The sequence below is a fragment of the Ixodes scapularis genome, unplaced genomic scaffold (genome assembly GCF_016920785.2).
Source record: "Ixodes scapularis isolate PalLabHiFi unplaced genomic scaffold, ASM1692078v2 PGA_scaffold1__304_contigs__length_218370807, whole genome shotgun sequence".
Lineage (NCBI taxonomy): Eukaryota > Metazoa > Arthropoda > Arachnida > Ixodida > Ixodidae > Ixodes > Ixodes scapularis.
Genome location: NW_024609846.1, coordinates 159724950 through 159741274, shown reverse-complemented (window position 1 = coordinate 159741274; position 16325 = coordinate 159724950). Strand labels below are relative to the sequence as shown.

The 16325-nt window shown below is 42.5% G+C and overlaps 1 protein-coding gene across 2 annotated transcripts in view; it reads right to left on the bottom strand.

Annotated features, from left to right (window-relative positions):
* Positions 1-6174, bottom strand: part of LOC8039028 (stress response protein nst1) — a 298951-nt gene extending 292777 nt beyond the window's left edge. The window contains exon 1 of one of the 2 annotated variants that reach the window (XM_029995006.3): positions 6053-6174. In XM_029995006.3, the coding sequence (XP_029850866.2) occupies positions 6053-6090 (38 nt within the window). In that variant the 5' untranslated portion in view covers positions 6091-6174. Of the gene's footprint in view, positions 1-5972; positions 5988-6052 lie in introns of those variants that run through there. The other variant, XM_040216998.1, reaches the window with a different exon arrangement.
* Between the last annotated feature and the right edge of the window lie 10151 nt (positions 6175-16325).

Here is a 16325-nt window from a genome sequence, read left to right as displayed (position 1 = left end):
CTTATCCGGTGCGCTAAAAGAGAATACTTCCGAGAGAGATTTTTTAAGGTAAGGTCAAATATTCGTGAAACTTGGCGTTTACTAAATCAGTTGCGTGGCTCTGGTGTTAGGAGATCTATTGATGATTCACTTGAGAAAGTATTTGATCTTAATACGACAGTGGCTGAGGATTTCAACAAGTTTTTTGCTAAATTTTCTGGAGTAGCGCCTAACGATGCTACGTTCTCTGCAGAATATCTAGAGTCTAATGTTTCCTCCGATTTCCTTCCTCAAATGACCGAGCTTGATCTACGAACTTGGCTTTTCAGTTTCAAAACAAACAAGGCGCCTGGCATAGATGGCATCAGTGCAGAAGACCTGCAACGCAATTATAATTCTATAAAACACGTGCTTCTTTATATGCTAAATGGTTTTATTTCTTCCGGGATTATCCCAGATGATTTAAAAACTGCACTTGTAAAGCCTTTATTTAAAGGAGGAGATCGCAAGAAGCTTGACAATTACCGCCCAATTTCTATTTTACCCTGTATAGTCCAGATCTTAGAAAAACATATCCTTCAATCTATGACAGGGTTTCTTGATCGCTTTAACATTCTATCGCCAACTCAATATGGGTTTGTCAGTGGACGTGGGACCCAGCCACTTCTAGAAGATTTTGCTGATGAATTGAATCATACATTTGAGAAGCATCAGGTTGCTTGCGCACTTTTTATTGATGTGGCAAAGGCATTCGATACCGTGAGTCATAATATTTTACTAACTAAATTGCAAAACATTGGATTCCGCGGCCCATTCCTTTCACTACTTCAGAACTTTTTGTCGGGAAGGACACAACTAGTTTCCATAGCGAATATCCGAGGCTCCAAAGTTAGGTTAAAAGCTGGGGTTCCTCAGGGATCCGTTTTGTCACCTCTCCTTTTTAACATCTTTGTAAACGATATGTCCAGGGCAGTTTCCTCATGTAAATTATTTCAATACGCTGATGACACGGTATTGCTATCGCAACACCTTGATTATGTTGCAGGAATCACTTTACTCCAAGACGACACTTGTCACCTACATGACTGGTTTAGAGCTAATTGTCTCACGATCAATGTACATAAAACTAAGCTTGTTTGCTTTCATAACCCACTTAAACTTATAACTACCGATCATCCACTTTATATGCATACATCTCGGTGCACACCTTGCGACTGTCGTCCTGTGTCTTATGTGGATCAAGTTAACTATCTAGGAATACAATTTGAGAGTGACTTGTCGTGGAAAGCCCATTTATCACAACTTTGTAGAAAACTGCGAAAAGTATCCTGTTTTCTGTATAATGCCAAATCTCTAATACCCATTTCAACCAAAAAGACAATAACTCACGCTTTAGCATACAGTGTATTACGCTACGGAATAACTATTTTTGGTCACAGCCCAGGACTATGGGGCAAAAAAATTGACTCAGTTTTAAAAGGAATATTTAAAAGCATAATGTACGGTGCAACGTCACAAACTGAAGAAGAAATGCTAACATGCTTGGGTTTGCCTTTTTTTTATCCTTTACTTGTACACACGGTTGTTCTAAAATACTTCTGGAGCGATACTTTTAAGGTACCTCGTGTCTTATGTAGACCTCTTCGGCGTGTTGAGCGGTTTGAAGTGCCTTTCGTAGAAACAAAGTACGGAAAAAGAGTGCGAAATGTTTACGTTCCATTTATTTTCAACAATTTACCAGATGATATCTATGCTGTGGACTCTTTAAAAAAATTGAAAGAATCACTTCAAGGTATTAGGGAGAAGTTGTGACTGCATGTTTCTGTTTGCATATGTTGGAATGACCATCATCACCAACATTGTTCTGCATCTGTAGTTGAATTTCAGCTGTGAACTTCTTGTTTGTGGGGACTCTTTCAAGCATGAATTGTAGGGTGCTGTCCCACAAGCCGCTTCTGGCTTTGATAGGCCCGTGTATCTGCCTTGTTAAATGCGTGTTCCAATAAAAATTTATTATTTATTATTATTATTATTATTATTAAATTACCATTTTTCCTGTCAGTTTTTGGAATCTTTGTATTTTTGTGGCATTTATGATTGCATGGTTTAAGGATCACCACAGTTCTTGTCAGATTAACTCAAACTTCGCGAAACACAAATATGTTATTAGCGTGCCGTCAAATATAGGGCGTACGTATTTTCGGGCGATTCTTTTTCTTTTTTTAATTCGCAAATTTATTTTATTTTGCGGTCAGCAATTAACAACCTACGCACCACGATGACAGTCCATGGTGGGGATGTGGCCTTGAAGAAGCTGAAACGATTTGATTTTCATTTCTTAAAATAAAAAAAAATAAAGATGAGCAACAGCTCTTGCTCCTTTTTCAAATTCGCAGAATAGTGAGGTAATGGGACGTCCATAATGTGGCGCGCACCTCACGAATAAGTAATTAGATATTAGTTTCGAATATTAGAACGTGTTTTAATATATATTTTGTCGTTCTCGACGCAGGCGTCGACGGACATTACGATGCCGCTTACGCCCCTGTCGAGGTGATGAGTGCTACTGTTGACACGTTGCCACGACACTATATCGCGCTATAGACTCGCCTATTTGAACCTCATGCAGTCTGAAGAGAGAGCTGTTTCGAATGTCCGTGCACTTGTCATCGGTGTAGACAGAGCAACGACGTAGCAGTCTCGACATGGGAGCAGACTGCTCCTCGCTCTGCAGAAATGTGAACGTGGGACTCTCGAGCACGGTTAGCTTGCTGATGTTGCAGGTCGCTGCTTTGTCGTGTAGGATACATTGCCTCGCGAACACCTGCGATGCTGTCGCAGTCAGTGCTCGGTGCTCCACCCGCTCAGCATCGCAACATTTCCGGAGCATGTTGGCAGTATGCGAGCGCGGGCGTTTCATTATCGCGACTTGACTGCGAGTATTTTTTTATGAACCCCCGCGACGATGAACCACCAGACCTCACAGACAGAAGGTTATGATGCTGCGTGGACGGTTGTTGAAAGGCGCTGTGTAGGGCACGCGGAGCTCTTCAACTGCTTCGCAGGCCTTCAAAGTGCAGACGATTTGTCACGACAAAGAGCGCCTTGCATCTTCAGAAAGCTAACGCTGCTCAAGAGTCCCACGATTACATTTCAGCAGAGCAAGTGCGGTCGGTCAGATGGAGATGTATTCGGCGCTCGCATGGCGAATGCTACGACGTTGCTCTGCATGCTTGTCAAACCGCCGTGCAAGTGCTGGCGCTCTGTACTTCAGTTTTAGACAGGCTAACCGCGTAAGGGAGAGCCGTTTCATTAAACCGGTGCAAGTTTCTGGTCACTGGTCACCTGCTTCTGCAAACTAGACACCCGTTTGAACAAGCGGACGACCTGCTTTATCAAACGAGTGACCCGTTCACTCAAACGCGTGACCCGATTGACAAACGGGTGTTTGGTATGGGTAAACCGTTACCAGTATGAATATAGTTACTTGTATACAGGTGCCAGATTATCTTTTTTTTTTTTCAGAAGGGTTCTGCTTGAATGATTTAGTCAGTGTCGGCATACGCACTACACTGTGTTCCGCTCTAAGCTGAGACTGCGGTGGAAGCTACGAGGTCCTTAGACAAGTCATACGTCGATCCTTCGCGACGTGATTATGCTCTCGTCCACATCTCTTTTGTTGCCCTCTGAGGGTACTCTAATAAATAATTTAATAACTAAATAAATAAATGTATCAGGTTGTTATTTTCCTCGATGATCTGGGCCACTTACCTCCGGAGATTTGTTTCTATCACATACTTTCAGTGCTTTCTCTTTAGGACGAGTGCATCATCGCATCATTGCAACATACCTTACTACATCATTCAATCAATCAATCAATCGATCAAAATTTTATTCGCGCAAAAAAAAAAAAGATAGGTTTATAACAAATTGCCAAGAGACCTCTGAGAGTCAATTAAGCTGTCAGATTTCGCCTATTATAGACGCATAAAGTAAGAGGTGTTTAGCCTGGATTAAAATATTTCACCTTTTAATTAACAATATAATGTAGGTATGTATTTCCAGAATCCTTAAAAGTTCTTACCAACTATGCATGTTTCTAACTCTTGGCTATTATCGACTGCAACTCATTACTGGGACACACTGTTACAATAAATGTCCCTAACAACTTTGTGGCAGCTACTGAACTCTTTTTCTCTAACTCATATAACAGTTGTGTATTATTGACTTCGGTTACTGTGTTGAATTTGTCTGTTTTTGTTTTAATATATCCAATTTATTCACTCACGTATTACATGAGAGGGTTTTCAAAAAATAAAAAAAAACGACGATGATGATCCGTATAAGGTACCTTTCCTTGACAAAGGAGGATGCTTGCACATTTTTTACTCGCGCCTCGCTCGCATCGCTCATCTTAAAAGTAAGCAGCGCGGTAGCTAGCAGCATCAAGTTACATCACCGAGCTGTTAGCTGACTTAGTGCAGAATCAGTCCATAAGCCTCAGATTACCAGAACAATTCAGTCTTACAGTGGAATGAGCTAAAAAAGCTCATATAGCATAAGAATATTGGTGTGTATTTAAGGTATTAATTACCGGAGATTCTAATAAACATTGTATCGATTCACTGTTGTGGAACATAGTCGACAAATGATATGGTTAGTAGATAATAAGTCTGCTGTGAGACTTCTGACAAGTCCTATTATATTCATGTGTTCAATTAACTCGTTTATTTTACACTTACAGGTCCTTATTGAGGACATGAAGCGTGCCCGGGGGGAGAAACACATTCACATAAAAATAATACAAAAGTCAGCAAAAAACATATATAAATTTTAGGAAGTAGAAACGCAACTATGCCAACCATTATTTATCTAAGTTAACACTATATGCACAAAGAATCAAGCAGATGGCACACTTTTAAATACAAAACTAAGCAAGAGCGGAATATATCCGGGCACACGGTTGAGGCTATGTTCTCATGTAGTTAATTCCATTCAGATGTTGAAAGTGGAAAAAAGGAGTTAAATTAATGCGTTATTAGATTCAGATATGCGTTGTACAGAGTTCGAGTTTCTTAATCTACAAAAATATCGAAAAGGGGGTACTGTTTGGACGTCAGCGTGATGGTGGTACATTTTATGCAGGAGACATTTATTGATTTAGGACGCAATCACATGCGCTTATACACTATATGTAGTCTTTCGCATTATGTATAATAAATACATTGCATTTTCCCAGCCGTAAATGTTTTAAGTACGGTGGCAGTATTGTTGACTAGCGTCATGCTATATAAGTCACATTCGTAACAATATTATATTGGTCTGCTTGTAATCCAATACCATTATTTAAAAGCGTTTAAAAAAATCTGATATAATATATTATCAAAATGAAATCAAGTAGCTTCTTAAGTCCACGTCGTTCTCTTGCTATGTTTTTATCGTTTCGTACGTAATTTAATGGAGTAATTTATTTATAACGTTATTGCGTGCAGTAATTGATCTAAAGTTGATTCGCATATCATATGCTCAATTGTTTTCAACTTAATTGCTATTACGTCCATAAAAGCTAAGAAAGACTACACATTTCGCAGTCCTCGTCGACAAATAAACTAAGCGTTATACATTGTTTTACAGTTTCGCTTCGGGACTCATCAGTCATTTTACTAATTCAAAGTTTATAAAAGAGTTTTCTAGTATCACTTGCGACTAAAGCTAAATTAATTTGAGCAGCCTTGCAGCGGCAGAGGCGTAGAAATTGTTTCGAATGGCGGAACCTTTGCGCCCCGCTTCCCACCAGGCTATCCGGTGTGCAACTGGAAAGGGACTGGCTGTTCGTGACAGGCCTTATCCAAATCACCATCTCTACGAACATGACATTAAAACGTACTAAGCTACGTGGATACCTTCTTGTCTAGCTTTTGATGAGCGAGCTGAGAGACCAGTCGAGTTGATAAACAAACAAAAAAACTAGAGAGCACGATCAGGAGCCTCACATCACCTCACCGAAGGTAACATCCAATTTCGGACCACCAGACGCTCACCTAGGGAAGATATTTTGAGCAATAACACTCACAGACTTCCGGAGTTGGGATAAATACCGGTCCGCTTCATCGTCGGCGTTTCTTGCGAACGATGGGGTGCAGCACCGAACCGTACGATAAGGAGCGCGCCTTATCGGCGTTGTTAAGTCAACACAGGGTCCGTTCCTACTACGCTTATCATTTATTGCGTTTTGCTCGCTTGTGATAGAAGCGTAAAGGTTCCAGCACCCCTGCTGGGCCGCACGGAAAGCGCGTGGAGAGGATTGAATAAATAACAGAAGACTAAATCAAACAAACATCGTTCCGCTCTACATTTTTTTTTATCAAACAGAAAAATTCTATAGTTTCTGAATGCGAACTGAAATTGCACCATCGTTCACATACTTCGGCAACAACATTATTTAAGGCGGTCATCGTGCTTGTTGACAGCCCGTCCTCTGACGTTCGCAGAATTTTTTGCGATCACCACGCCACCTGGGAGCTAGCTAGTAAGACAGTATGCTCACGAAACGCTTGCCGGTATAAGACATACGAAATGCACGGCAGCAATTTTCGCTTTATTTTTAAACTTTTACCAACTTCTGTTCGATTCTAAAAGTATACTTAAAACTTTTTTTTTGCCAAAATACGTTGGCGCGCCCAGTTTGTACGTTTGGAATTCCAAATTTGCAAGGCGTGCCAAGTCTGTTGGTGCTTATGGCCGCACCCTGTACCCCGTGTTTATATAGCATAGCAATGCTGGCTATAGAAAACGCAAATGATAAAATTATGATCTATGGTTTTTAAACTTCATGGACACTCAAATTTAAAAATAAAACTCGTATAGACTAAAAGTCAAATTTAAAGTGAACTTTTGTAAACATAAACTTAACGGTGTCAAAATGTACTTTCTAAGAAGTTAAAACCTTTAAACTAGGAAATATTAAAAGGAGCAGTAGCTTGAGAAAACAAGTGTGTGATGTGTTTGTGATTTTAGTTATTTTTCTCATCACCGTATAAGAGAACATTTTCGGCCCGCAGGAAAATTTAGTCCCGTGAAAAGTATTTCCCGCAGCGACGATTGTCGGCGACAGACTTCCGGATTTATAGCCGGACTAATTACTCTGTATCTGAGTTCAGCAACAAATAAAAGTAAATAGCATGCGACATCGCTTTTAGTTCAAAGATGGCGATGTTTGAATGTCTTTAATTTTATGCTGCGAAATATAGTTCAGCCTAGGAACGTGAGGCGCTAAGAAGGATTTAATAAATGTGTGTATTCGGGATACCTTCTGTTTCTTTTTTTTTAAATTGCGTTTTGCGTTTGTGTTACAGTATTATTTTCTTGCGTTGCTACGCATAAAATTATATATATATATATATATATATATATAGAACAGCACCTGGGACCAAAAGACGGCACTCGAGAGAAATATGCTCAACAAAATATTAGCCCTTAAAGGAGTTAGCCGAGGAGGTTGCCAAAAAAGTGAGAGTGATGAAACGTTTCGGGCCTGGTAGGCTCTTCGTCAGTCAAGTGAGAAGACTTCGTTCTCCTTTTCTTTCAATCAAAGAAAAAACGGCCGGAAAAAAGAAGAAGAAGTTAATTGGAAAAATGCTTACCGTTTAGCGAGTACCTACTCAACTAAATTCTCGCTTAAAAGTTTAATATATCCCGATACCAATGCAATAAATACTATGGAAATAATAAGATATAATATTATTACTGCCATTCTTATCATAAAACCAGTTTTCGGGACATGTGGTTGGGTATAACCCAACTATACCTGGTGTCATGTGAAGCCAATGAGAGGCCCAATGTTACGCGTTTGCTCGTGTCACATTAAACGATGAAGCGAGAAAAAAAAAAAAGCAACAGTGCGGTACCGATTAGAAGATCTCAATTAAATGTCCATAAAAAAAGACGGCAATGATCCTTTCGAACTGTTAAGGCCCTTCGGTTCTAAAGTATTAAATCTATAGATAAATTCAGATTCTTTATTTTTTCGATCTCTGGTGGTTCGAAAGCCCCCCTGGAGTCTAATAAAATTAAAATCAGAAAGTCCGTTATGTCCTGCGGAGTTTAAGTGCCGGGAAACCGGTCCGGCAACGTGTTTACGTATATGACTTTTATGTAGGCTCATGCGTTTTCTTATGCTTGTTTTAGTTTCTCCTATGTATTGAATTTGGCATTTTCTACATTGAATTAAATAAATAACATTTTCCGAATTACAGTCAAAGGTACCATTTATTTTCCAATTAAAGTTATTCGCTGTGCTACGAATAGAGTTAGCTATAATTATGTCCCCACATAAACTGCATTGGTTATGATTGCACTTGGTGCAACCAATCGGGACCAGGCTACGTCCGATGGAGTTTCGGGACTGTTTAAATAAATCTAATAAATTACGTGGTCTCTTGAACGCTATACCAGGGGGTCGAGGGATAACTGCCTTTAAAGCTGTGTCCATGTGTAAAATATTCATGTGTCGTCTAAGAATATTGTTTATGTTTGGAAGTTTTGATTGGTAAGGTAAGATTAGTCGTAATTCATGATTATTTCTTTTCGGCCGCTCTACTAAACACGCGTTCCGAGAGATCGCTCGACTTTTTGATATAGAATTATTTATTAGCGGTAAGGGGTATCCACGGTCAATGAAATCCTCTCCTAGTGCTCTAGCTTTTATATCAAAATCCTTATCTTCTGAACATAAGCGTCTTAAGCGTAGCATTTGACTGTATGGTATACCTTTTTTGTTTTGCATTGGATGACAGCTTTTATAATGTAGAAATTGACGTCTATCTGTGGGTTTTCGATATAAGGTTGTTTTCAAACCATTTTCAGTAAGTCTTACCTTAATATCTAGAAACTCTATTTCTGTATCAGAGTATTTATACGTAAATTTAATATGTGGATTAAAATTGTTGGCAAAATTAATAAATTCAAAAAGCTTACTTTCCCCATTATTCCAAATTATAAATATGTCGTCTAGGAAACGTTTATAAAAAAAGGGGTTTATACGGGAAGGAGTTAAGTAGCCGCTCTTCTAAAGACATCATATATATATTTGCATAGGAGGGAGAGAAGCGAGATCCCATTGCTGCGCCATGTATTTGTAAATAATGCTCATTCATAAATATGAAGTTATTAAGCTCTAAAGCTAAGTGCATAAAAATATTTAAGACGCTTTTACTAACAGTGAGGTCGTTCTCATTAACAATATTAAGAACTGCTTGAATACCTTCATCATGCGGTATATTAGTGTAAAGAGACACTACGTCCATTGTGACAAGCAACGTACTATTAGTCCTAAAATCTATTTGGATATCATTAATCAAATTGAGAAAATGAGAGGAGTCTTACGTAGGACGGGGCACCGGCTGCAGTACTTTTAATCTGTTCATCAATAAAGGCGGAAATATTTTCTGTATTAGTACCTATTCCCGAAATAATTGGTCTACCTGGGTATAGGTACTATACCCAGGCAGGAATAGGCACTAATACAGAAAATATTTCCGCCTTTATTGACGAACAGATTAAAAGTACTGCAGCCGGTGCCCCGTCCTACGTAAAAGACTCCTCTCATTTTCTCAATTTGATTAATGATATCCAAATAGATTTTAGGACTAATAGTACGTTGCTTGTCACAATGGACGTAGTGTCTCTTTACACTAATATACCGCATGATGAAGGTATTCAAGCAGTTCTTAATATTGTTAATGAGAACGACCTCACTGTTAGTAAAAGCGTCTTAAATATTTTTATGCACTTAGCTTTAGAGCTTAATAACTTCACATTTATGAATGAGCATTATTTACAAATACATGGCGCAGCAATGGGATCTCGCTTCTCTCCCTCCTATGCAAATATATATATGATGTCTTTAGAAGAGCGGGTACTTAACTCCTTCCCGCATAAACCCCTTTTTTATAAACGTTTCCTAGACGACATATTTATAATTTGGAATAATGGGGAAGATAAGCTCTTTGAATTTATTAATTTTGCCAACAATTTTAATCCACATATTAAATTTACTTATAAATACTCTGATACAGAAATAGAGTTTCTAGATATTAAGGTAAGACTTACTGAAAATGGTTTGAAAACAACCTTATATCGAAAACCCCCAGATAGACGTCATTTTCTACATTATAAAAGCTGTCATCCAATACAAAACAAAAAAGGTATACCATACAGTCAAATGCTACGCTTAAGACGCTTATGTTCAGAAGATAAAGATTTTGATATAAAAGCTAGAGCACTAGGAGAGGATTTCATTGACCGTGGATACCCCTTACTGCTAATAAATAATTCTATATCAAAAAGTCGAGCGACCTCTCGGAACGCGTGTTTAGTAGAGCGACCGAAAAGAAATAATCATGAATTACGACTAATCTTAACTTACCAATCAAAACTTCCAAACATAAACAATATTCTTAGACGACACATGAATATTTTACACATGGACACAGCTTTAAAGGCAGTTATCCCTCGACCCGCTGGTATAGCGTTCAAGAGACCACGTAATTTATTAGATTTATTTAAACAGTCCCGAAACTCCATCGGACGTAGCCTGGTCCCGAATGGTTGCACCAAGTGCAATCATAACCAATGCAGTTTATGTGGGGACATAATTATAGCTAACTCTATTCGTAGCACAGCGAATAACTTTAATTGGAAAATAAATGGTACCTTTGACTGTAATTCGGAAAATGTTATTTATTTAATTCAATGTAGAAAATGCCAAATTCAATACATAGGAGAAACTAAAACAAGCATAAGAAAACGCATGAACCTACATAAAAGTCATATACGTAAACACGTTGCCGGACCGGTTTCCCGGCACTTAAACTCCGCAGGACATAACGGACTTTCTGATTTTAATTTTACTATACTCCAGGGGGGGCTTTCGAACCACCAGAGATCGAAAAAATAAAGAATCTGAATTTATCTATAAATTTATTACTTTAGAACCGAAGGGCCTTAACAGTTCGAAAGGATCATTGCCGTCTTTTTTTATGGACATTTAATTGAGATCTTCTAATCGGTACCGCACTGTTGCTTTTTTTTTTCTCGCTTCATCGTTTAATGTGACACGAGCAAACGCGTAACATTGGGCCTCTCATTGGCTTCACATGACACCAGGTATAGTTGGGTTATACCCAACCACATGTCCCACAAACTGGTTTTATGATAAGAATGGCAGTAATAATATTATATTTAATTATTTCCATAGTCTTTATTGCATTGGTATCGGGATATATTAAACTTTTAAGCGAGAATTTAGTTGAGTAGGTACCCGCTAAACGGTAAGCATTTTTTTCAATTAACTTCTTCTTTTTTCCGGCCGTTTTTTCTTTGATTGAAAGAAAAGGAGAACGAAGTCTTCTCACTTGACTGACGAAGAGCTTACCAGGCCCGAAACGTTTCATCACTCTCACTTTTTTGGCAACCTCCTCGCCTAACTCCTTTAAGGGCTAATATTTTGTTGAATATATATATATATATATTTATATATATATATATATATATATATATATATATATATATATTTCGCAGTTCAGTCCGGACTTGCTCTCTCCACCGAGAAGACTGCGTACATGGTCTCGTTTCCAAGACACGACGAAAGCCCAGGTACCCCATTCGCCTCCAACTGAACGGCGCCAACATTGACTCTACTGACACCCTAAATATTCTCGGCGTCACCTTCGACCGGTGTGGAGGTTCGTCAAGTTGGCTCATACAAACCAAAGTTCAGTGGGAAAAAGGCATCAACCTTCTCGAGAAAATTACCAGCAAGGTGTGTGGTGCCCAAGAGGACCTCCTCAAGAAACCCGTCAGGTCCCTTCTGGTGTCTGAATTACACGCGCCTGACCAAGACCCAAGAAACAGCGCTGGTCTTACTCAACAGAAAGGCATTGAGAGTCATTTCAGGCTTACCCAAGTTTACACCGGTTGAACGGCTTGAAGCTGCCGCACAGATCAATACTCCGCGTGACATTGCCAAGTAAATGGTCGTTGGGCAGGAAAATCACCTATCCAGATCTCCACCGGGCAGAATCATTCTCACCAAACTCGAGAAACATGAGCTCCTCGCAAAAACAACAACAATGCCAACTCCATCACCACCATGGGAGAACAAGCTTGTCGTCTCGACCAAACCGGTACTCAAGAATCAAGGAAAAGAACACAGAGGAAGGCGCAAGCACGCGGTTGACAAGCACCTCGAAGAGACCGATTCACTGACCGGCGTCGAATGTCATGTATGCAGATGCTGCCAGAGACGGCGCGGGCCGCTCAGCGATTGCATGGCACTCTGTCTCCAGGAATACCACATGGAGTGGCACCACGCACAAAACCAGCAGCCCGAAAACGGCAGAGCTATTAGCGCTGCTTCACGCCATCCAAGAAGCGGCTCACACGCTACCCGTAACAGTCACTGAAACACGCTTCGCATCTTCACCAATTTCCGTGAAGCTCTCCAAGAATGCGGCCGGAGCAACAGCAGAAATCCGGTGGTAAAGCAAATCAAGAGTACCATTGTTGAATCTCGTCGGCAAGTCAATATTGTGCTTTCGTGGGTCCCCAGACACGAAGGTGTCCCGGGGCGAGAGGGCGAACGAGGCCGCGAGGGCGCAGCTACATGCAGGTTTTATGCCCTCACCTGGCCACGGTTCATCCCTCGTGGAAGGAGACCCGGGCCTCCCACCCGACATTGATGAGGTCAAAATAGAGGAGAGGGCTGCCAGCAAGCTCAGGCTCGCCGCCCTTCTCTCTCCCGGTGAAAACCCTGTCCCTCCTGGTTACAGCAGGTGGGAATGGGTCTGCATACACAGGCTTCAAACGAAGACGGCAAATACCCCCATCTGGGTGTCGAGGTTTCACCGCCCGTCCGCACCCGAAGACGTCGGCCCTGATCCGCTCTGCAGGCACTGCGGGATTCCAGCGACGTGCATCCACCTCGTCTGGACGTGCGAGGGGGCCGCAGAGCATTGTAAAAACGCCATAAACTCACTTTCCGAAGAAGCTAGACCAGCTACGTATGAGAACTGGACCCGCCTCAGGCTCGAGCACCCGCACCTCAAACATATTCTCGATTCCCTGATTAGTTTCGTCCGCTCATCGGGGATCGCCTGCTACATTTAGCCTCCTCCCCTACCCTTCCCATAATCCCCTTCCCCCGTCACGATTGGATGACTTTATCAAGAGATCGTGATGTATCCCTTCCTTTAATAAATACGTTTTCTCACTCACTCATGACCACTGAAGCAGGCCATGAAGTAGATGATGTCAAAAACAATGCAGCAGACTATGTTGCTCATCCGGGCTACCTAGGGGACGCTGAGGAGCTCTACTAGTTAAAGCCCCTTGATAAAGGTGTTTTCACAAGTACCGCCAACCATTGTTGTGGAAATGCGCAAGACACGTGTCACGAGCGGGTGCTCCGCCGCCATTCGCTTCCAAGGGCTGCTCATTTCAGTGCTGCGCCGCCATTTGCTTCCAAGGGCCGCTCGAGACCTGGGCCACGTGCGCTCGCGCATTTGGCGCTACTTGCAAAGACAAACGAAAACATATCGAGGGGCTTTACTACTAGTTAGAGCCCCTTGATAAAGTCGCTTGTTACAAGTACCGCCAACCATTGTTATGGAAACGCGCGAGACACGTGCCACGACCGGGTGCTCCGCCGCCATTTGCTTCCAATGGCTGCTCATTTCAGGCTGCGTCGCCGTTTGATTGCAAGGGTTGCTCGAGACACGGGCCTGGGGCACTTAAGCATTTTACGCCATTTGCAAGACAAACGCAAACACATCGAGGGGCTTTACTACTAGGTAAAGCCCCTCTATCCTGGGAAAAGTGGCGGCATTCATTGTTGTGGAAATGCTCGAAACACGTGCCGCGCGCCACTTCTGGGAAGAACATGGCGTCTGAAATCCAGCTCAGTGCTGCGCTGTGCTGCCATGATCTTCCCAAGGGCTGCACGTTGCACGCACCTCGTGCATCGACGCACCTTGCGCTACTTTTGAAACACGAAGTGGCTTTACTACTATTTACTACTAGCTAGAGTCGCATATTGGGAAAGTTTGGCCAATGAGCGGAGGAAAGGCCGCCACCTGCGCCGAATATTTCCCCGCGTTTAGTTTAGAGCGTAAACTAAAAGTGCGACACAGCATCGACCAATCAGCAGACCTCGACGTCACAATGTTGGAAACGATATTTAAAGCCTGAGGTAGAAGCGTTCAATATCGCAGCAGCACGACGACGACGACGACGACATTGAGAAAATGCCACACCGGGCGTCGGTGGTGCCTCAATCTAAGCCCTGGGCCTCGGTACCAACATTACTGAAGCAAGCTCAATTTCGCAGCTCCCCATTCTCGCCTGCAGAGGCGAGTGGCCCAGGTGGCGGTCACGAGAACTAGCGGCGCTGCAGTCGGATCTTGCTTCCCTGTGTCGCGCGTTGTCTGCTGTACTTCGTTTCACCTTATCTGCGAGCGAAGCCAAAGCTAAAAGCGCGAGACCAGCGCTTTTTGCGTTTCTCCCCAGCTCGCGCGCTCGAGCAAAGCCTGAACGCACGGAGCTGTCGTGCTCGCGCTTCCAGCTTTGCCTTCGCTCGCACATATGGTGAAACGAAGTATACCACTGCGTTGAAAGCTTCATTTTCTTGTTTTTTCTTCTTTTTTTTTACTTCCATGTGTATAATAGCAAAAAACGATGATGAAGATGAAGTGTAATACACCACAGAGATCAGAGTTAGCGCATTGTGAGTGTTCTTTCTTTGAGTGTTTGAAATTTATTTTTGTGTACGTCTGTTTCCTTGCGATGTGAAGTGTTAGTATGAATCAGCAACTTGCCCAAGCTCGAGTATTGCTATTCAAACTTAATGGGCTAGACAATCCCGAAGCAAGACTCGACTGCAGCGCTGCTAGTTCTCGTGACCGCCACTGAGCCCACGTCGCAGACAGAGCTGTGAAACTGAGCTTGCTCCAGTAACGCTGCTCGTTACCTTGGAGGCGGCAGCTTTCTGCTTTGATTGGGCTACCCCCTTGGAGCCTGATGCGTCGACCCCAGTGAGCGACAACACCATAATGCTCCTGGGGCTCCTTTGTGCAACCGTGCACCGATCGAACGGTAGGCTGCAGACCCCTTGTCCCGCTGCTGACCGGCCTCAACGAATTGTGGACATCTTCAATTTTCACGACCTATAGGGGGGGCACTCGTGCCTATCAAAATGGCCGTCATCTGGATGATCGTCGTAGAACAACAGTACGAGGCGGGGTCTGAGACGCGTAAGTAATTCTAGTTTTGCTGTAGACGAGCAGTGTTAGAGTCTCACTTTATGTTTTCACGTCAGGAAGGTGCAGGCAAGCAAGTTTATTCTCAAGCCTTTCACCCAGGAGCTAGGGAGCTCAATTCTCACAAGGCGGTGCCACTAACGCTGAAAGTAGCGAATAGATCTCGTCGTCATCTTGCATATCTATACTTATCGCATTGTCATGTTCATTAGACGCGGCACCGCGGGCCTCCATGGTGCGGGCTGTTGCCTCTCCGTGGTGCCGCGGCTCTCTAGAACCGAATTAGGACATTACAGTATATTACATTACATTAGCAATGATCTCAACTGCGTAATTTGCCCTGGTATGGAACGCGCGTTTGTTTATTCTAGCGCTGAATATGGACTTGACGAATACCTCACACACGCCAAGTTTTCAGTCACCAAGAGTTACACCTTTTTTACTCGACGCTAAAACGGTTTAAATTAATCGAGTCACATTTTTAGAGATCATGACCACCGCTAGGGGCTTTTTCGCTGCCTGTATTTTGGCACGAGATGCTCGCTTATTCCAACCAATGAAGGGCCAAACTCTCCCAATGAACGGCTCTGCTACTAGTGATGACGTTTAGAGGTGGAAACGCGCAGGCCTTGTCTTCTATGTGGTATTGCTCGTGCTCCACATGCCCAGAGTTCCAGCAAGTGCAGAGTTCCAGCGCGTGCAGAAAGACTGAAGTTCCCCCGATGCATTGCGGCAGCGTGGTGTTGTCAAACTGACTTGTGAGATCGATCTATTTACACGGTTTCTAGAACCCCTCGCGCCTTTTCGTGGGGCGTGCACTTGGTGGCGATCGCAACACTATCAGCCCGCCCAATGGACTGAAGCAGCGGAACCTGTGGAACGTTCGATGCACAGTACCTGCGGTGGGAAGATATTTGATCGTGGTTTTAATAATAAACATAAAGTTTACGCAAACGTGGGCGCATAAAGAGCGTCGTTCGAAAATGGCCCTTCTTCGTTTCCCCGTGGAGGCGTTGACGCTGGTGGCTCTAG